At 32.9% G+C, this 22,117-nt stretch overlaps 1 protein-coding gene across 1 annotated transcript; it reads left to right on the forward strand.

Annotated features, from left to right (window-relative positions):
• The first annotated feature begins 5,366 nt into the window (after window positions 1-5,366).
• Window positions 5,367-18,615, forward strand: LOC133182607 (hyaluronan-binding protein 2-like). Its single transcript, XM_061317453.1, has 5 exons — window positions 5,367-5,642; window positions 5,945-6,044; window positions 12,370-12,576; window positions 18,089-18,216; window positions 18,517-18,615. The coding sequence occupies exons 1-5, from the start codon at window positions 5,367-5,369 to the stop codon at window positions 18,613-18,615; spliced, it is 810 nt and encodes a 269-aa protein (XP_061173437.1).
• The last annotated feature ends 3,502 nt before the right edge of the window (window positions 18,616-22,117 follow it).

Genomic DNA, 22,117 nt, shown 5'->3' on the forward strand with positions numbered 1-22,117 from the left:
CCTTCGGAGCGGGGGTATAAAAAGTACTATTATAGTTTTTAATGGTCAGGTAGACTTGTAAATGATAAATAAATAAAGACAAGTCTGTGAGCGAATGCTCACTAGTAATTCCCCCGCTCTTATGTGAATATACCCTCATGTTGACATCGAATTCATACAAAAATGAATCCCACCATTTGACATGTCTAAACAAAGATTGTGCTAAAATTTCAAGCAACTGCGCCGAGTAGTTGCTGAGAAAACAGTTACGGAAATTTGGTACGGACAGTCGCACGAAAAACAGGAAGTTGACGTCGGATTAAAAAAAAAATGAATCCCACCATATGGCATGCCTAAACAAAGATTGTGTAAAAATTTCAAGCATTTGCGCTGAGTAGTTGAACTGTGACGGAAATTTGTTGTGGACAGATGCACATATAAACATGAAGTTGACATCGGTTTTTTTAACAAAAATGAATCCCACCATATGGCATGCTTAAACAAAGAGTGTGCTAAAATTTCAATCATCTGTGATGAGTACTTGATGAGAAAACTGCGACGAAAATTTGTTACGGACAGACACATAGACAAGGGTAAAACAGTATACCCCCCCTCCTTTGAAGCTGGGGTATAATAAGATTAAAATACCTTTAAATTCTTGCAATTAATATTCTTGAAAGAGGCCTACATGTATGTGGAAGGGTTAGGATTTAAAAGAAGGTAGTATGGGATAACATACGAAACTTTTCCTGTATATTTATTTGCCTTAATGAGTAGGAATTGAAATATCCCCACATTTCAATATGATAAATTCTAAATTTGATTATTTTTACGAATTTGATTAATTTAATAAAAATGATTTTTGTTTCTTTTTTTTTATTATAGGCAAGAGTTCCCTAATATAGTGCTGATATAAAAGTGAAAAGAAATGTCTCATTATTTGTTGAATCTTCAACAAACCATAAACATAATAAATTGGGAAAACTCCAAGATGTGTCTCCATCAGAGCATTACCGGTAATACATGTATTTTTTGAAAACAGACGGATAATATTCCATAGTAATCTACAATTATAGTGTGCCTAAATATGTTTTTTTTAAAAAGTGAATTATACAAATTGAAGAAAATGTATAAATGGAAAATACAAGATGCATTCATTTTTTTTTTAATTAAAAAATCCTAATGGAAGAGTTATCCTTCTTTATTTTCGAAGGCTTGAAATTTCAGAAATTAGGAGCATCCCCCCCCCCCCCCCCCGCCCAATTTTGCACTTAAATTCAGTGATACATTTGACTTTGAACTGTTTTGAAAACAACGAATGAACAATCGCTTTCCAATATGTGTCTCCTTTAGAGCATTATTTGCAATCAAAGATTAAAAAGTAGTAGGGCTATTTGTGACCAAACAGTAACTTCTTCGATGAAATAACAAAGAAGACCAGTTCTGGTTAATATGAAAACGGACTGGTAATAAAATCAGCATAATGTGAAGTAATCATACTTATCCATGCCTCACTGCACACAAAGTGAGCAAGCACCAATAGAAAACCCGCACAAAGTCATACTTTCTATAATATATTGGGTACCATCTCTTATCCACAACTCCTCCTATACCTATGAATTAAATTCAAACAAGAGATGTTTGTGAAACACTTATGCCCCGTAACGCCCAATATTTGGAATTTTTCTACGTTCAATGGGCATACCTCTGTCAAGAATTGCTCGATCGTACCCAAAACAGAACTTGACCTAGTTACTTTTAAGATAAATCTGTATACCAAATTTCATTTCAGTATGTGCACTCTCTGCGAAGTAAATGTAAATGTAACTGCAAGTAATTGGAGTTTTTCAAAGTCCAAGGGGCATAACTCTGTCAAATATTGCTCGATCGTACCCAAAGAAACATTGTCCTAGATATTCTTATAATAAATCTGTAAACCAAATTTCATTTCAATATGTGCAACCTCTGCGAAGAAAATGAACGGAAACTGCAAATAATTGGAGTTTTTCAAAGTCCAGTGGGCATAACTCTGTCAAATATTGCTCGATCGTACCCAAAACAGAACTTGACCTATTTACTCTTAAGATAAATCTGTATACCAAATTTCATTTCAGTATGTGCAACCTCTGCGAAGAAAATGAAGGGAAACTGCAAATAGTTGGAATTTTTCAAAGTCCAAGGGGCATAACTCAAATATTGCTTGATCGTTCCCAAAACAGAACTTGATCTAGATATTTTTATGATAAAGCTGTATAGCAAATATCATTTCAGTATGTGCACTCTCTGCGAAGAGAATGAACGGAAACTTGGTGGACCGACAGACAGACCGACCGAAAGACAGCAGCAAAGCAATATGCCCGCCCTTCTTCGAAGGGGGGGGGGGGCGGGATAATACAATATTTAGAATCTTACATATTGCCATAGTATGGGACTTTGCCGTTATACTCATATGGGAGCAGAGGTATCATTTTGTGAGTTCAGTGCTCACAGTACCTATAGATTATTTGTTTTCTAGCCGGGATCATTGCTCGTAGAGCAATATCCGGCTTCGGTCACGTTTGTCAACCGGATATGCTGCTTCCTCACCGCCAAATCAATTTACGAGTAAGAATATAGTACGTATGCTCAACCGGTGCCGCTTTTGAGACAATACGCATTTGAAAAGTTCTGAGAACTGTGAAAAATGTTAACCTTTTATCGGAAATTTGAGTTTAATATAATTGGACAGATCACAAAAACATACAAATATTGTGACGTCACTGTAATTTTTATTGTGTAATAACTCCGAAAAGTTAGTACATATCTTTGTATATAGTATCACACTGTATATGTAAGTAACAGTTCTAGGTACGAGTTGACTCCTTGGGTACGACTCGAGTTTGGGTACGAGTTGACTGTAAATCGTTCTGAGGTGGTTGAAGAGTGTGTCAAACAAAGCATGTTATTATCGAATCTCGTGCAAAATGTTGGATTAAAAAGACGCTGCTGTGAAAAATCACAAAGTTGACAATCACAGGAGAATAGTGGAAGGTGTTGCAGTATTTGCTGGCATTATTTCGTCGGGTGTTTAAACCAATTTTGTGGGAACGATTAAAGCTCAAAAGAGGTTCAGCTAAGCCTAAGGGTGTCCCAAATTTACTCGTTAAAACCAAAATGGCACCAGCGTAGTTCTATCCCCACCGTAACTCGACATGACAGATTTAAAAATCTCATGTTGATAGAGGTTGTCATGGTCATTCCAGTGTCCAGCGCTGTATGTGAGAGGGGTTTCTCTTGTATGAAAAGGATAAAATCTGATTGGAGGTCAAGACTCGCTACAGATATGATGAACCACCTTTTGACTGTCAATTGAGGGCCCTTCGCTTGATGAATATAATGCAGGGAGGGCTCTTCATATATGTTTCACCCAAGGACAGAGACAAATAAGAACACGCTTTAAGGCAGAGGATCCGGAGGATGAAGGAGAGGATGATTTGTTGAATTTATTTATTTTTTTTTTTATTACATTTTTTACTTGCACACGACCCACAGGCCGCACGAAATGCAGTTTAAATACTGATTGATGTAAATCATTTGAAATAAATGATTAATGACATTGTCTCAAAGTATTTCTTTAATCATTACTCATTTATAATAACGTTATCAAGCGTAAATTACCTTCCAGTGTTAACATTTTAAGTTCTATTTTCTGAGTTATTAGATTATTAATAAAATAATTGAGTTTTTTTTTCTTCTTTAAAATTTTGGGCAACCAAGTTTCATATTCGGACAAGTCAAAATTTGAGTCTAAAAGTTCATGTCTATCTCTGACATGTTCGAAAATTTTTAATCACGGCAAATAAATAGGATTTTACATGGCAATGAAACTCAGATTTGTTTTTTGAGTCGAAAATCAAAAGCAATAGTGAGTTTTGGATCGCCGAAGTTGAAATAATATGAAACAAAATACGCACAGAAACAAGTCCAGGGGAAGACTTTCGTACGTTTTATTCGTAAACGGTAAGAGTCCTGATACTCAAGATACATTTGTGGAAAGCTGCATTGTTATGCTTCAGTTTTATATAGAATATGTTTTATTCAACATAGTGGAGGGCTATATAATGCACCAAGAATCCAGTTATTTATAAATAAAAATCTTTTATGAATACCTATGATAAAATAACCGGTCATTAACCGTGCTTATTAACCAAGCAAAATAAAATAAAAGATGGAATTGCTGATTTACAATACCATTCTTAGTCTTACTCTATCTCCATGCAAATTTTCTTTGAAATATTTTTTTCAAAGAAGCCTTTGACAGCACATTTTCGATGTTCTCATGTGGACAAAAACGCTACTTTTCAGTATGCTAAACAAGAATCGAGATTATTACGTCATAGAAATAAGAAAGTGACGTCAATTTAAGTGCAAATTTTCCACCTCTTGTTAATGGTATCAAACTTATTAACTTCCGTAAATGATTTATATTTTAGCAAGCAGTTCTAAGAGCTTTTCAAATGTCTCTCGTACAAACACGAAGTCAAAGTAAACTGAGGCATTGTCAAAACAAATAAACATTAATTGTGATATACTTTCTCTCATGTTCTTCGATTAATTATTTGTTTGAAATTTGCAAAAGGTCCCCCCCCCCTTGTCTGCGTCACATTCTTTAAATAGAGTTTGTGTTACCAGACTAACATTAATGCGGGGAGCACGTGACCTGATGTAAACCTTGCATCAAAACTCCCCGCTGAGGCTGCATCAATGTCTTATTTACATGTACTTCTGTATTTGGTATTCATAAGACATATGATAATTTCTTTACATTGTTAAATTCTAACTACATGTATATTTTATTCAATTTTTTGACATTTTTATGCCATAGAAATACCTTTCTGTGTCCTATATTCTTCTAGTTTCTAAACTTCTTGTTATTAACCGTTATTACAATGTACATGTATGTTTCACGTAAAACGGTCTTTGTTCACTACTTTGTAAATAATTTCAATGAGCCCGGCTCTCTGTACTTCTCAGTACTTTGATTAGTATTAATTTTGTAAAATTATGCCTCAACTTAACTGACACGCACATCCATGTCAGCAGTATAGAATTTATGGATACTGCAGGTATATATGACATTTCAAAATACACAGTTAATTGATTGATTATATTCTATTGCTAAGTAAGACCGAGAATAAACTTGCATTGGAAGTCAGACATAAATTATATAGCGCAGTCTCACACTGCATAGGATAATTACATATGAATTATTGATACTGTGATCAAAGTGTTCCATAAAGATAACTAATTAGACCAAGTAAGTTGTACGATAAAACGGACCAATGTAAGCACTCGGAGAAAACAGGAGATTCAGGAAATTAAAATTCAGTGATTTGCCACTTCATAAAATGAATAATATGAATGTAATTTTTTGGATGTGTGTTATTTCCGTGAAAGCAGGGCGTAGGTTGTTTGGCTTTGATTTCAAGAAAGAGAGTCCGACGAGTCAAAAAGAATGCTTAAAGCTCTGCTTCGTCCACAGAGACTGTCTCTCCATCAATTTCAGCAGAACTCGCCTTTTATGCGAGATGAATTCACAACAGGAATCTGGAAATCATTCTGTCACGGAAAACACAAGTGAAACAGAGGATTTCATTTACATCTCGAGGCAATCTATTCCTCCAGTACGTTTTATATGTGTTAAATTAGCATGTTTCGATGTAATAGAAAAAATACAAACTCAAAGGGGGGTTAACTATGATTTTCGCAAAATATATTTTTATTTATTAGTATCAATCTTTTTTAACGGCAAAAGTTTCAATGAACAAATTACATGTATGACTTAAGGCTGCAAAATAAGTATCTCCCTCCGAAATCTGAGAAAGCATTTATAAACAATGAACTCCACAAAGTAAAGTATATAAGTTACTACAAGTAAGAAAACAGCTTGAATATTTCCCCATATAAATTTATAGATTTTTTTCAGGATGTAAAATCCACCACAGGGGCTTGCAATACTGTTGCATGTCCACTGGGAAAGAGGTGTGTAGTTCTACACTCGGGGAAAACAGTGTGTATAAGTTCAAGTAAGTGTTTTATTATCCTTTTTAAGTTTGACATTTTACAGCTGATTAAAAAGGTAAAGCATTACAGATTGTGATAAAAATGAGGAATTTACCAACTAATTTTCAAGAGGACGAGTCTGGCTGATTAACATACATGTTTCTAATCAAGGAATTTTTCTTTTCTTCTAATGACTGTATATTACCCGCAGTTCTATAAACTGAAACAATAACCCACAGGAGGAAAAGTAATCACAAGGGAAAAGACCATTGACACAAACGAAAACACCCACAAACAACATATTTGCTACAAAATATAGTAGTGGAAATCCTTGGTTCCTTTTCTCTGACTTACTATACATAGACGCGAATACCTACTCCAAGGAACTTAATAGAAAATTTGAAATCAAAAGTTTTTTTTACCAAAATCAACAGCATCAAAACGTACGAATTTTCAGCGCTTTATACAATCATTCCCCATCCACGATAAATTAAAGACCAGGTTTTTTTGATATCATAGAAAATTTTTCCTAATATAAATGGACCTCATAAATATACATACCGTGTTATAGGCCATAAACTTATTCTGCTTAAAATTGTTTTCTACATACAAATATTCCGAATCTGCTATTTAAAAGATACTCTAGTTTTTGATTGATAATACCTATGTAGTTTTTGGAGATCAGATCTTCCAACAATCTCTTAGAAGTCCCATGGGAAATAATTGTGCCCCGTTATTAGCAGACCTGTTTTTGTATTCATATGAAGTGGAATTTATTTAAAAACTTCTAAATGAAAACAAGAAGTCTCTTGCTGCACTGCGACCTTCAATTCTACATTTAAGAGATGAATTTAACTTTTGAGAATTCATGAGGACTTGAACTACGACGCTTCACGCCGGCATATTTTATGAAGCGCGTTAGCGCTTCATGATAATATGCAGGCGTGAAGCTAGCGCGCTTCATGAAATATGCCGGCGTGAAGCGTCGTAGTTCATGTCCTCATGAATTCTCAAAAATTAAATTCATCTCTTATATCTACATTATTTTTCTGATGACTTGCCACATATTTTTGTCAGTCAGCGATCATTTTTGGAAAAAAAAGTTTGCACTATTTTTTGACTTCCACCATATCACAATGGAAATATTCTTACTCATTCCAAGGTAGTTCATGAGAACATGAACTTTTTCTAATTTGCAAAGAATATTAAGGAAAAATATTTGGAAATGTAAATATTAAGATATATCGACGCCGTTTGATTAATTAACAAAATTCCTTTTCATTCTTACGTTGATCCGATATATCCCTTTGAACTCAATGGCACACCTTTGAACTAAGCTGATGATACAAGAATATTATAAATCTCGTTAGAAGTCAACATTTCGCAAATTTTATGGTCGATGACCTAGTAACAAATACAATTCATCGCTAAGTTGAATGTTGACTGACGTTTTTCCTTCAAATTGTAAGGCAATTATTTTCAACCGAATTGTCAACCTATTTTTCCTTTTTATGACAAGGAGCACACGGCAGGTGTTTACATGTTGAGTTGATATTTATAATTGGTCGTTGTTTTAAATATGCTTAAAGGAGAGTTAACGCTGGCGAATCTGTCATGCAACGGAATTTTTTCTCCGCAAGTATCGGATTCCTTTAAAATTGCATTATGCAATTTTGCATGTTTACAATGGACTTATTCAACAAAATAAGACCTTTATACCTGTGAAGTGTCTGCCTCCACTTAATAAAAACAATAAAACCCTTCAAAGACTAAAATAGGTCATCTATTACAATAAATGATAGTAAAGAAAACACAATCTAACATTTTAATATAAGAAAAGGTTATATTTAACAGAGTTTTATTACAAATTGCCAAATCACAAAATTTGCCCCTGAGATTTCACGTTAATGTTTAATTAGCATTATACTGGATGCTGGAAACTACTAAAGAAGAAAACTAATTAACGTATCATTTTGCTATTCATCTTATTCTAAGACGAGTAAGAAGTGGAAGCTTCAATTTTTTTTTAAAACATATACTTTTATATGCATGGGATGATATAAGGCATCTTAAAATTTTGTCTTGAAATATTTATTTGTAATCAAAGTATTCTAGGAATTATAAACAACAACAAAAAAAAAATACAACGTTCTGGTTCGAAAAGAATTTAGAGAAGTCATCATTCCAAAATGCATAACACTGTAAGGGAAAAGCAATCAAAACCTTGTCGTCAACAATACAGGAACGTATCATAAAACATTTTATTTTTAGGGCCAAAGTAACGATCGAACTATAACAGGAGAATATATGAACACTATGAAACACATCATTATACTTTAGTTCGTGTTTTGTTACTTATATGATATTTATGAAAATATAACTGATTCAAAATCGTACAATAACTAGTGATGGACTGATCTCGAGTCATATGTTACAGTCCATGCACTTTTATCGATGAAAAGTTGGAGATGAAGAATGTCCTTCAAACCAGGCCCATGTAAGAAGTCACGCAGACGTGATTTTGTTTGATAATCTATATTATGTACATGTATTTATTTGACTTTTTAACTTTGCTGTAAATAACTTAAAAACAATAAAGAACATGAAATAAGAAGTAATTTTGAATTTGGTTATGTTGTCTGTCATCAGGAAGGCTTGTAAAGAATAGAAGCTTCCAAATCCTCTTAATCCTTCAGCAGTGTGTATCTGACAATGCTGTAAATATGCTGAAAGGAGGGAAGATAATTTAGTGCATTCACATTGGATTAATGTATGAACCAGATGGAATTCCATCTTTGATATGATTGAGAGAAACAATTCCCATATAACTGTTTATTATATACATTACATAAGAACTACTTAAAATTAAATCATAATACTAAATAATAAATACGCGATATGCCGTGGTACGCAAAGTCTGTGGTACATGTATTTTGTAAATACTGGGGTTATAAACAGAGACTTCCGAGTTTTCCATTCTGAGGTCTCTGATTTCAACCCTAACCGGGAGTACTTGTACATGTATCTTGTCTAGAGTCTTAAAATGTATCGAGGTACATGTAACTTTTGAGGAATAGATTAGTGGTTTACAATAAGGAGGCTCGACCAGAGACGTCTGAAACGATTAGTTTGACAAGAAAAAAGTCTCTCGAAGCGAACGATGTCATTTTAAAGTATGTTAATGATTGATATATTAATAAAATACGAGCTTGAAGCGGGGATGCCTGAACTTGAGTGAGGTACCATGTGGAAAGATAACGACGGTGACCCCTTGTATACGAAACAAGTGCCTGTATAACGAACTACTGCTATAACAAATTTGTTGTATTCATTATAACGAATCCTTAAATTCGTGTTAACGAATTCTTGAATTTGTTACAACAAATTATATACGTTTAAGCGAATTTATCAAATTTATCAAATTCATAAATATTTTTCGAAAGGTCCTCACTGTCGAACTCGATTTAACGAATTTGATTTATCATAGCAAATTTAAGAATTTGTTTAAACGAATTTTACATTATCACGAATTAAAAAAAAACGTTATAACGAATTAAATACGTTTTATCAAAATGGACAGTTCGTTGTATCGAATTCATATTTTTAGTATGTTCTAAATGGACTTTTCGCTACAATTTATTCAAAACTCCAAATCGAAAGCACAAGCACTGGGTGTATTAAAAAAATAAAGATGTGAAAATCCTTAGACAAGATACCTACTTTCACCAATGAAATACTAATAAATCAAATGATTTAAAATTATACTTTATATTCACAATCTATTTACTACCAAAGTTCATTCCAAACTTCCGTATACATTCCAAAATATGCTGAAATCAGTTCCAGAATTGACCTATTATTCATTAGCTTGGGGCTCTGGACATTTACATATATATACTTGTATACTGTTACAGTGTATATACAGGTACAGTGTATACCGTGTTTGAACTGCTGCGAACAGTTGCATAGCATGTGCATAATCTTTCCACATTGCTAAGTTTACTTTTTTACTCTAGATCGTAAGTTTGTCTCTAATAATTCCTTTCGAGTAAAAACATTATAAAACATTATAAAACATTATAAAACATCTGCTTAAACAGTTGTACAGCCATATTGATTAATGATGTATTTATCCGGAATGTATTATCTAATTTCTGTGATTTTAAAAATAAAATAAAAAAAAAAAAAACAGATAAAAAAATTGTGTTGGTAATTTGGTAAGACCATGCGATCCAATCAGATGAAGTTTTGCGACTTGGCTTTTGCTTATAGGTAAATGATAAGAGTATGGGAAAATTCGATCCATTCTCTCTTTACTATAAATTTCGAGTAAAGAAAAATAGGTCATTTTGGAATTTATTTCAGCATATCTCGGGAAGGAAACTGAATTTCGGAGTGAACTTTGGAAGTAATGTAGTTTGTTTATAAATGAAAAGATATAAATAGAAGATATAACTCAAGTTTATTTTATTTGATTTATTAGTATTTTATTGGCCATTGGGTACCCTATCCGAAAAAAATTATTTATGTTTTGTCAGTCGGATAAAAGCGATCTAGATGTCGAGCATCTGAAACATAATCCTCCGATGTGTTCATGTTCTTCTTCGCCCTACAACTATAGTCCTGTTGGACATGTCAGTACTGGTGACGTAAATATAGTTAAAGCTATTCCATGTTTTTCCTATGTTTAGCGTCCGCGTGCGCCTTGGTTTTGGACACCCCATATCAATAGAAATAAATAAAATCAGTCCTGAAATTTATTATTCTGGTCAAAATCTTTTAATTCTGTCAATTTCCCTAATTATTTATATGTCATATTTGGTAAAGTTTTATAGTTTAATCATTTAATATCTTGATTCTGCTAAAGAAGGAGATCTTTCTAAAAGAAAAATAGATTAATAAATTCCAATGCTTTGAATGAGTCATCCTTATGACTATAATGTCTGTGATTTATTTTTTGGCTTGTGTGTTTTTTAAAGGTCTGAATTTAAAGCCATTCACCGGTATATGGTGACGTCTCTATATGAGTGAAAAATTCTCGAACGAGACGTAAAACAACACACAATCAATCTATCAATCATTGGTCATTTACAAAATTATTTTGTTAAAAACATTCTGATTGTACAAACAAGTACTCTGAAGTTGATATTAAAAAGATTCTTGAGTTTCTGATTGACAATATCTTTGTAGTTTTTGGAGATCGGGTCTTCCAACAATCTGTTTGAATTTCCATGGGTACCAATTGCGCCCCCTTATTAGCAGACCTATTTTTTCTATTCATATGAGGCAGAATTTATTCAAAAACTTCTACATGACAAAAAAAAAATCACTTGCTGTGGCCTTCAACTCGACACTTAATTAGATATAAAGACGACGTATTATCAATTATCAATAGTTACTCCCATTCATATGTCGACTCGATATATCCCAATGAATTTGAAATAAAAGATGCCACATAGTCTGACACATCTGTTTCATATTTGGATATTTTACTAGAAAATACTTTAATGGTAACCTAACAACAAAGCTTTATGATAAACGTGATAACTTCAATTTTTCCATCGTCAGCTTCCCTTATATATGTAGTAATATACCCTTATCAGCTGCATATGGGGTCTTTGTCTCCCAGTTGATTCAATACGCAAGAACATGCTCTACGTATGAACAATTGCTAAAACGAGACAAACTATTGACAAACCATTTGATGAAACAAGGATAATAATTTTTACTTCTACAGTAAGGCTATTCAGTAAAGCTATTATTATTATTATGTCATTTTCAAATCACGTCACCTTATGCAGAGTTGTTACTGAATACTAGACTAATAATTTCGTTGATCTTGATCATCCTATTTCTCTTGCTTTTGGGCAACAAAGCTTCATTTATCAGTTTACTTTATACTCTATGGATCCTCTAAATTATTGTATTATACTCAGGTGACCGTGAAGGCCCTTGGACCTCTTGTTTAAAGAACCACTTGTGACTGGAGGTGTCAAATACTTAATTATTTTACGTAATGGTGTTCCATGATAGCATCAATCATAGAAAAAAAAATAGAAATGGCTACTAACAGAAACAGAATCTGTACGAAAAAGTATTTTTTTTCTTGTGGATGTAAAATTATGGGTCCGAGAAGCATTTTAGTTCACATCAAAGTCCCAACACAAATCGTTACGGAATTTTTGCAAGTCTGTAAGTGATGCCCTGGGAAAATTAAAAAGAGTTAAATAAAATGATTGCAACGAACATTTCTAAAAATTTGGAATATTAATTTTGCAAATAATAAGTAATATTGTTACAGTGAAAAACATTATTACATGGTGTATTTTTTTCACTGTTTCTTGATAGGGTGTTTACACGAACCGCCTCCGGTTTTTTATGGTTTCAGCGCCCCATTACCAGGAAACTTACACAGCAGTGGTTCCTTTACATCAGGAAGTTATGTGGGTGACAGTAAACGGTACACATGCGCATCAGGAACAGTTCCCGTAGGTGGAAATCAAGTCACGTGTTTAGCGAACGGCTCATGGGAAAAACCAAAGTTTTCCTGCCAAGGTTTTGTATCAATTTAGACCAATTTAAAATGGATATAAAATAGATTGGTTTTCCGTTTGACAAAACAAAAAAAAAAAAAAAAACAAAAAAAAAAAAACAAAAAAAGAAAAAAAACACAACACATATTTGAAGAATTGAAATGATCAAAAAAAAAAAACAAACAAACAAACAAACAAACAAACAAAAAAAAAAAAAAAAACAAAACACAACAGATATTTGAAGAATTAAAATGATCATTTATTTAGTTAAAAAAAAGCACTATTATTGAAAATTTTAACTAAAAACACTCCGCATATTATTGCCAAAAAACAAAAACAGAAAAACAAAAAACGAAGTTGGGTGATCGCTGCCTAAAACACGACGATTGGCCCTATCCTGCTTCATGCAAATGCAACAAAAATATCTAGAATCATTTATTAATAGTAAAAGTCAGCTTCAATATATGTTTTAATATTTTTTCATAAAAATAGTTTTACATTTGTAGGGTCTAAATACTATATATAGTTAATGACATTTGTCGAAAGTCTTTAATTTAAAAAATGGATATGGTTGTCATTTCCCTGTATTATTTAAAGCAATTTCCAAAGCTTTGCAGATGAAATAGATGAAAAGCAGGTTATTGCTTACCAAGACAGTCAGTAATTTGAAAAGAAAAAAGCTATTCAGTCACTTTTTTTTTAATTTTTCTTATACCAAAGTTAGGTAAACCGAGTCCCGCAGGTAACCTATTGCTAACCGTTTTCGTCCGTCATCGTGCGTAGTGCGTTAACATTTGGAAATTTTGAGCTTTTTCTCTGGAACTGCTGAATCAATTTCAACCATTTTTGACATGTAGCAGTCATGAGTGAAGGAGATCAAAAATTGTGAATTACATGGTCTCTGCCCCTCTTGGGCCTGAGGAGTGGAGCTAAAAACAACAAAATTAATGTAATCTTCTTTACTCTTGGACATCAAGCAGACTAACTGTTTGCATAATTGCAATAAGCATTGAGTCCTCTATCAAAACTGTGAATTTCATGGCCCCGGGATCAGGGGTTCTGGTGCTAGGGTGCAGCAATGTAGATCATATATTGAAAATGCATTATTTCTTTGAAAATTATCTTCTCTGCTCCTTTCTATTATTTCTATTAAACAAACAAACCAAGTACATAATAGGAATCAACATGTGATCGTATCTTTGAGCTATAAAAATAAGTGATATACATCTAGGGCAAATGACCACCGATATTTTGTAAATAATTATTAATTTTCAGACACTATAGTTAAATGCTGTGCACTGATCATAAAATCAACATGACAGTTTGCAATGAAGTTAACTGTACATCTTTGCATTACGGATATTTACAAACAATTCAGGGTTGGACTAATACCCAAAAGGGCCTAAATTCCCTATCCTTTATCTTTTTCATTTTTATATTTAAATAATCAAAAAAAATGTTTTCATTCATTTTATTGTAAATCTTTATTATAAATTTACATTATAAAAATAGATTTTCTTTATAAAGATCAATAATAAATGAATTAAAAAATAAATAATGCTCATCTGTTTTATTTGCTGCATGTGGACCATTTTCTACCTAGATTTGAATTGTACTTTAATAACAAATAATTCATCTCACTTTTTATTTTTTTTAATTTATTATTTTGGTTTCTTTAATTTTTAAAAAATTGAGGTATTTAGTTGTGGGAATATATGCAATAATCCCAGCTTTTCAAAACTTCTCCCTAATTTTTTTTGCTTGAAGAGAGAAATAGTTTCTTTTTAAACTAAGTTGGTGTCTAAAATTGTTCCATATTTTTGATTAATATTTTTTAAACAAGCCATGTAAACAGGAAACAAATGCTGTGAATGCATATATCATTCTCGTAGATGACAAAGTTGGTATGGCGTCACGGAAAAAAGAGGTGTCTAAATGAAATAAATACTGATAATATAACTAAGTAATGTTTATGCTTCCTGATATTGTGTGCATGTACTTGCATTTCTGTCATCAAAAAACAAATGCTTCATTTTATTTCTATTTTTATTTCTCCCAACCGACCCTGATTAAAATAAATCCGTAAACCAAGAAATTAAAGAAGTGGCCTAATTAATATTTTATGGAATATCAAAGAAGTAGATACAGTTTTGGCTTAAGTTTATTATGCTCTAAAAAAATTTATATGTTCACAAAGTTTTGAAATTGGCTTAAACATGAGTTGAGAATATGAATGTGATAAATTATGAGAGAATATGGCATAAAGGAGGGCATTCTGGAAATATGACTTAATTAATTTGGTACATTTGTAAGATTTAAACATAAAAAGCCTTACAATGACTCATTTCAGGGATTATTTTCCTAAAAATAGTGTCCACTTCATTCTTTGAATATGTTGTGTAAAATTCTTCGAAAAATCACATTTCTCAAAATCTTTGTGTGCGATACATCTGGCTCCAAGGCCATAAAACTAAGACGAGCTAACTTTTGATCTTGGATCAACTTTTACAAAAGGAATATATACGTGTAGTGGAAAAGTGAGACTGAGATCAAAAGTGAGCTCGTCTCAGTTTTATGACCCCCGAGCGTGATTCGTATCTAGTCTGAAAGAAAATCCTACTGAAAATTGACGTCTTCGGCAACTTTTAAGAAAATACGGGAAAATGCGCAAATTTAGGAGGTCATACGAGAAAAACAATCTATATGATCTTCTGCATATAATATCAATGATTCAGAAGGTATGATTTTTAATATCTTACATCATTTTCATATTTTAGAAAAATACATGGCCAGATTTGTATTTAAACCGTACCCTGTCCTATACGAGTTCCATTTTTATTGAAAAAAGCAGTTGTCTATGATGTCACCAAGCCTGGTCGTGGATGATTTTACAATGTATTAAAAATCCTATGTTTTACTGTTATTGATTAAAAAACCCAAAAAGCTCAAGGGCAAGGGCCTTTATTGTCACCTAAATATAATACAACAATTTAGAGAATCCATAGAAACATAAAAGGATAGATGAAGCTTTATTACCCCAAAGCAAGAGAAATAGGATGATCCTGATCGGTGAAGTAATTAGTCTAGTACTCAGTAACAACTCGTAAAGTAAGTTCCTGATGCCCCCATTTATCACTATCATCATGCAGGCTATTAACAAAACAATAGTTCTTCGTTACTATTTTTAGGTCACTGAGTCACTCAGGTGACCTATTGCTATCTGTTTTCGTCCGTCGTCGTGTGTCGTCCGTCGGTCGTACACTTTTGAACATTTTCAGCTTCTTCTCCTGAACCACTGAACCAATTTCAACCAATTTTGGCATAAAGCATCACTAGGTGAAGGGGTACAAAAATTTTGAATTTCATTGTCCCTGCCCCCCTGGGGCCTGAGGGGCGGGGCTAAAACCATCAAAATTAGTGCTATCTTTAAAAATCTTCTTCTTTACTCCTGGACATCAAGCAGTCAAACTGTTGGCGTGATTGTAATAAGCATTGAGCCCTCTACCAAAATTGTGAAAGTCATGGCCCCAGGATCAGGGGTTCTGGTGTTAGGGCAGGGCTATATAGATCATATGGTGAAAGTGCATTAATTCTTTGAAAATCTTCTTCTCTACTCCTGGGTATTATTGAAACAAATTGAATACATAGTTATGATAAGCAAGGGTGACTCTACCAAAATTTTGAAATTCATGGCCCCAGGGTCAGGGATTCTGGTGCTAGTGTGGGGCTATATAGATCATATTGTGAAAGTGCATTATTTCTTTGAAAATCTTGTTCTCTACTCTTGGGTATTATTGAAACAAATTAAATACATAGTTATGATAAGCAAGGATGCCTCTTCCAAAATTGTGAATTTCATGGCCCCTGGATCAGGGAAAAGGGCGGGACTCTATTTATCATATAATGAAAATGCATTTATTCTTTAAAAATCTTCTTCTCTGCTCCTGGGTATTATTTAAACAAACCAAGTACATTGTTATAATAAGCAAGGATGCTTCTTCCAAAATTGTGAAATTCATGGCCCCAGGGACAGGGGTTCTGGTGCTAGGGCGGGGCTATATATAGATCCTATAGTGAAGGTGAATTATTTCTTTGCAAATCTTCTTCTCTGGCCCTAGGTATTATTTAAACAAATTAAGTACATAGTTATGATAAGCAAGGGTGCCTCTTCCAAAATTGTGAATTTCATGGCCCCAGGGTCAAGGGTTCTGGTGAAAAGGGGGGGGGGGGCTCTATTGATTATATAGTGAAAAAGCAAAATTTCTTTGAAAATATTCTTTTCTGCTTCTCGTTAAAAAGCAAAGAAGCTAAGTGTATAGTTATGATGAGCAAGAGTGCTTCTTCCAGAGTAAGGGTGGGGCTCTTGATACATGTAATATAGTGAAAATGCATTAATTCTATTAAATAATCCTGTCTGCTCCTTAGTGTTAAGCAGAGAAACAAAGTGATTACTTAATGAGCAAACTTCTGGTCCCAGGGTCAGAGGCTCTGGTGTTTCTCGGGGGGGGGGGGGGGGGGCTCTATTGATAATATAGTGAATCTGTAGTACTTTCATAGTTTTAATGATCAGTTAGACTTTTAAGTAATAGATAAATAAAAATGAGACAAAAATAACTTGTCTTATTAAATGTTTCATCAAAGACCAAGAGAGGCCAATGAAAGAGTTTTCAACAAGGAATTAAAATAGTACAGAAGCACTGATAGTTTGTTAATATACTAGTACTGTATGGTGATGGTGATAAATGGGGAACAGATTAGAACCTAATTTATGAATTGTTACTGAATGCTAGACTAATTATTTTGTTGATCCTGATCATCCTATTTTTCTTGCTTTTGGGCTACCAAGCTTCACCTTTCAGTTCATTTTATACTCTATGGATCCTCTAAATTGTTGTATTATACGCAGGTGACCGTTAAGGCCCTTGGGCCTCTTGTTAACTCCATGTTATAACCTTTCACTAATAATTATGCACTTAGTTGAATATTTTCAAAGAATCAAAAAATTAACACATTTTCACTTCATTATCAATTTAGCCCCCCCCCCCCCCCGCGAGAAAAAGGCAGAACCTCTGACCCTGGGACCACAAGTTTTAATAATTTTGGAAGAAGCACTCTTTCTCATCATTACTACGCACATTGTTTATCTACTCAATACCAAGGAGAAGACAAGACAATTAATTTATTTTTACTATATTATCAGTAGATCCCACCCTTACACCAGAACATTGACACAGGAGCCATGAATTTCATAATTTTAGAAGATGCACTTGTCATAACTATATATAACAAGAACTGCTGCTGTACAAAAGGCTTTTCAGGGAAACATTACATTTTCCTCTTTAAATAATTTAGTAAGATCATGCTGTTCTTTCAATTCCCATACCAAGTCATTACTTGTATAAATCTCACAACCATGTTCGAGGCTTGATTTTCAATAGCAAAATAAAAAATATTAAATGTGACCAACAACATTTTTGCAATATTAAACAGAAAACGACTAAATAAATAAAATCATCGATTTTATTTACTTTCAGTTTGCACTGAATCGAATGATCCCACTGGTGCTAACTACTGGGGAACGAAGAACGTGACGATCAATGGTAGAACGTGTCAGCGATGGGATTCACAGAGTCCGCATTCCCATAACTTACCGAACAACCCGGTATAGTTTTCCTCACCAGCTTTTTTTTAACTTAATTTAATAATATTGCTTTGTATTGAAGGTGCTAAAAAAATATTTGACAAACTGACATTAATCACTTCGATCTCGAAATCACTCAAGAATGTCAATACTGTTATTATGCAGCTGTATCAAAATTCAAATGTTTTGTATCTGCTAATATTTTCTACCTTAAAGTATTATATAAAAAGATATTAATATCCAAAGAGGCAAAACTGCCGCCGAAAATGGTATCAAAATAATTTCCCTATAATTTTTCATAATGTTTGTTCGGTTCTTCAGGAAAACTTTTGCCGTAATCCGGATGGAGAATCTCGACCATGGTGCTATACAACTACCTCCAGCATCCGGTGGGAATTTTGTGATGTACCCATGTGCTAGACATCAATAGGCTGAAAATTACATTTTCTGATTTTCAAACCCAGGAAAGTAAACTCTGTCGCTATTTGAACTCTATATTTCTCCATCTGTTTGCTAAATATAGAAGCATTGATTGCCCTTTCAAATTTTAAAATCCGGTCCGGATGCCTTTTTTTCCCTCAGAAAAATGTTTCATTCCTATTCTGCATTTTATAGTGTAAAAGTTTCTTATCCTCCCATACAATCCAAATATTCACTAGAGAAAGATATTTGAAATTGAAAAAAACTAGAAATATGTCCATAGGACATGAATGCCCCGCCGAGGGTATATTAGTAATGCAACATTTTAACACAAATTGAGAAAAGAACAAAGGAAAGGTCAAGGTGAAAAAATACTGATGCAGTTGAATAGCTTACATTAGTATGTATCAGCATATGAAGTTTGACACAAATTTAAGAAAAGTGAGGTCAAGGTCAAATGATAGGTCAAGGTTAAAAAAATTGTTTATGCAGTTGAAAGTTTACATCGGTATGTATTAGCATATGAAGTTTGATAAAAATATTATGAAAGGTTTTAAAACTAAGCTAAACACTAATTAAAGAAAAGTGAGGTCAAGGTCAAAGGAAAGGTCAAAGTAAAAAAATATTGATGCAGTTGAATAGCTCTCATCAGTATGTATCAGCATATGAAGTTTGACACTGATTTAAGAAAAGTGAGGTCAAAGGTCAAAGGAAAGGTCAAGGTCAAAAATGTTGATGCAGTTGAATAGCTCTCATCAGTATGTATCAGCATATGAAGTTTGATAACACTATCTTTAAAACTGAGCTAAAACTTATTTAAGAAAAGTGAGGTCAAGGTCAAAGGAAAGGTCAAGGTAAAAAATATTGATGCAGTTGAATAGCTCTCATCAGTATGTATCAGCATATGAAGTTTGTTAAAAATATCTTGAATGGTTTCATTAAAACTGAGCTTAACACTAATTTAAGAAAAGTGAGGTCAAGGTCAAAAGAAAGGTCAAGGTCAAAAAATGTTGATGCAGTTGAATAACTTACATCAGTATGTATCAACATATGAAGTTTGATTACACTGTCTTGAATGGTATCTTTAAAACTGAGCTAAACAGTAATTCAAGAAAAGTGAGGTCAGGGTCAAAGGAAAGGTCAAGGTAAAAAAATGTTGATGCAGTTTCATAGCTCTCATCAATATCTATCAGCATATGAAGTTTGATAAAAATATCTTGGATAGTTTCTTTGAAACTGAGCTTTGAACAGAGCTAAACGCAAAGTGTGACGGAAGGACAGAAGGACGGAAGACGGACATGACAAACACTATATGTCCCGGCCATATTCATGGCGGGGCATAAAAATCTATACTGTACAAAGACTGCTTATTTTGCTTTCAACCCGAGACTAGGACATATAGTACTTTGTGGCGTGAGACCAGTTTTCCAGTGGACGAATGATGCTTGAACGTCATTTATGGAGACAGAAGACATGCCAGACATGATTCTGTAGATAAATTATCGTAAGAAAGAATGGTCAATGTGGGTACTCCATGTAATTTTGAGTTGGACGCCTTGTGTTATTATTGTTATATATTATGGGTTAAAAAATTTATTATGAAAAAAGTGCCCGTGGCTTCCCTATCAAAAATTTATTTTAGTTAATTATAGTTAGTACTTTGATACTTTTATTTACTATGAAACTTCCCTTTAGAACTTTTTTTTGAGAATTCAAAGCTTAAAATTTCTTAAATTCGATAAGTGATGTAAAATTTGAAAGTAATATGTTAAAATACAAGTAATAGTTCCATTTGCTATTTAAAAAAAGATATGCATGTATGAATTGGAGAACATGAAAGATGAAATTGATCTGAAATCCATAGTAAAAATACTTTTTGATTTACTGTAGTAATAACTTTAATACTATAGTAAAAACCATACTTGACGCTGTTATTAATTAGTCCCCTACCGGTGAAACCGGAGGGGACTATAGGTTTCCTCTGAGTCTGTCCGTCCGTCTGTCTGTCTGTCTGTCTGTCCCTCTGTCTGTCTGTCCCACTTGGTTTTCCGCACTTTTTTCCTAAACGCTTGCAGATATTGAGCTGATTTTTGGTATGTGAGTGTATCTTGATGAGTTACAGATCAAGTTTGCATTTCGTTCCGCTTCATTGATTTTTGACGGAATTACGGCCTTTTCAATTTTTACGGGTTTTCCGCAATTTTCTTCTAAACGCTTGTAGATATTGAGCTGATTTTTGGTATGTGGCTTTACCTTGATTAGTTATAGATCAAGTTTGCATTTTGTCCCGCTTCATTAATTTTTGACGGAATTATGGCATTTTCAATTCTTAACGGGAACAGAACCAGATTACACTTGCCGGTAGGGGACTAGTATTGCTCATGCAATACTCTCAGAATGCTTGTTGATTTTAATTCATATTTATTCGTGATTGCATTTAAAATTTTTGTAAACTATCTATACAACATATATATATATATATATATATATATATATATATATATATATATATATATATATATATATATATATATATATATATATATAAAGTGATTAAGGAGTTTTGATTGATAATAGTCTAAGGAAAGTTATAATTTTAACAGATTGAACATACCCTCTGTTTATTACAACCATCCCCCTGTTTATTACAACCATCCTTACATATCTTTCAACATTTCAAATTGCTTCTCCTCCTAAATGTTCCTTTGATTGGAATAATAATTATTGTAGACTACAGTACGATACTTATGTAAACTGAATTGTAAACAGGTTACTTTATAATTTCTAAATGCTTCTATATCTCTACATACAGTTTTAACCAATGTCATTCAAAAGTAATATAACGATAAGATACAATATATCTGATTCCACATATCGATCTTTCAGTTTTGATAAACTGTTTCTTTAATTAGAATCAATTCTTATTTAAAAAGCCCTCTGCAGTTTTTTTTGTCTCCTTATAATAGAACTTGATATGAATGTAGAACATATTCAAAGACACTATTCATTTTTTCATAACTAATTTCTATGAACAACGTTTCGTCTGTTGAGGACAATAGAATGTGTCTAGTTTTCCTGTCGTTTTATGGTCTCCATCTGCGTGTTTTACATGAAAAATGATGATTTTTTTTTATTGATCCTTGTAAATGCTTTCATTCTAGCGAAACAAATAATGCAAAGAGATTGCATTGATAATTCATAGAAAAAAATCAGTAACACATATTTGTAACTCTGTATTTTGTTAAAAATGAATATGTGGGTGCACACAGAGATTGTACACATATTAATATTGATGTAAAAATCTGAAATTGTTCTTAATCAGTTCACTTGCGTATTTCTTGTTTATTTGTCCGAATGCTTGTAACGTCTGGTGTTGGTAATCATTTTAAAGATAACATCACTAGTCTGCAAATAAAATTTATGAAATATCATTTGTCAGTTAATCAAGACATCACATGTACTAGAGTTATTATTTTAAAAAACCATCAGTATTTAAATTAGT

The sequence above is a fragment of the Saccostrea echinata genome, unplaced genomic scaffold (assembly GCF_033153115.1).
Source record: "Saccostrea echinata isolate AGI-Se365-2 ecotype Australia unplaced genomic scaffold, CSIRO_AGI_Sech_v1 ptg000009l, whole genome shotgun sequence".
Lineage (NCBI taxonomy): Eukaryota > Metazoa > Mollusca > Bivalvia > Ostreida > Ostreidae > Saccostrea > Saccostrea echinata.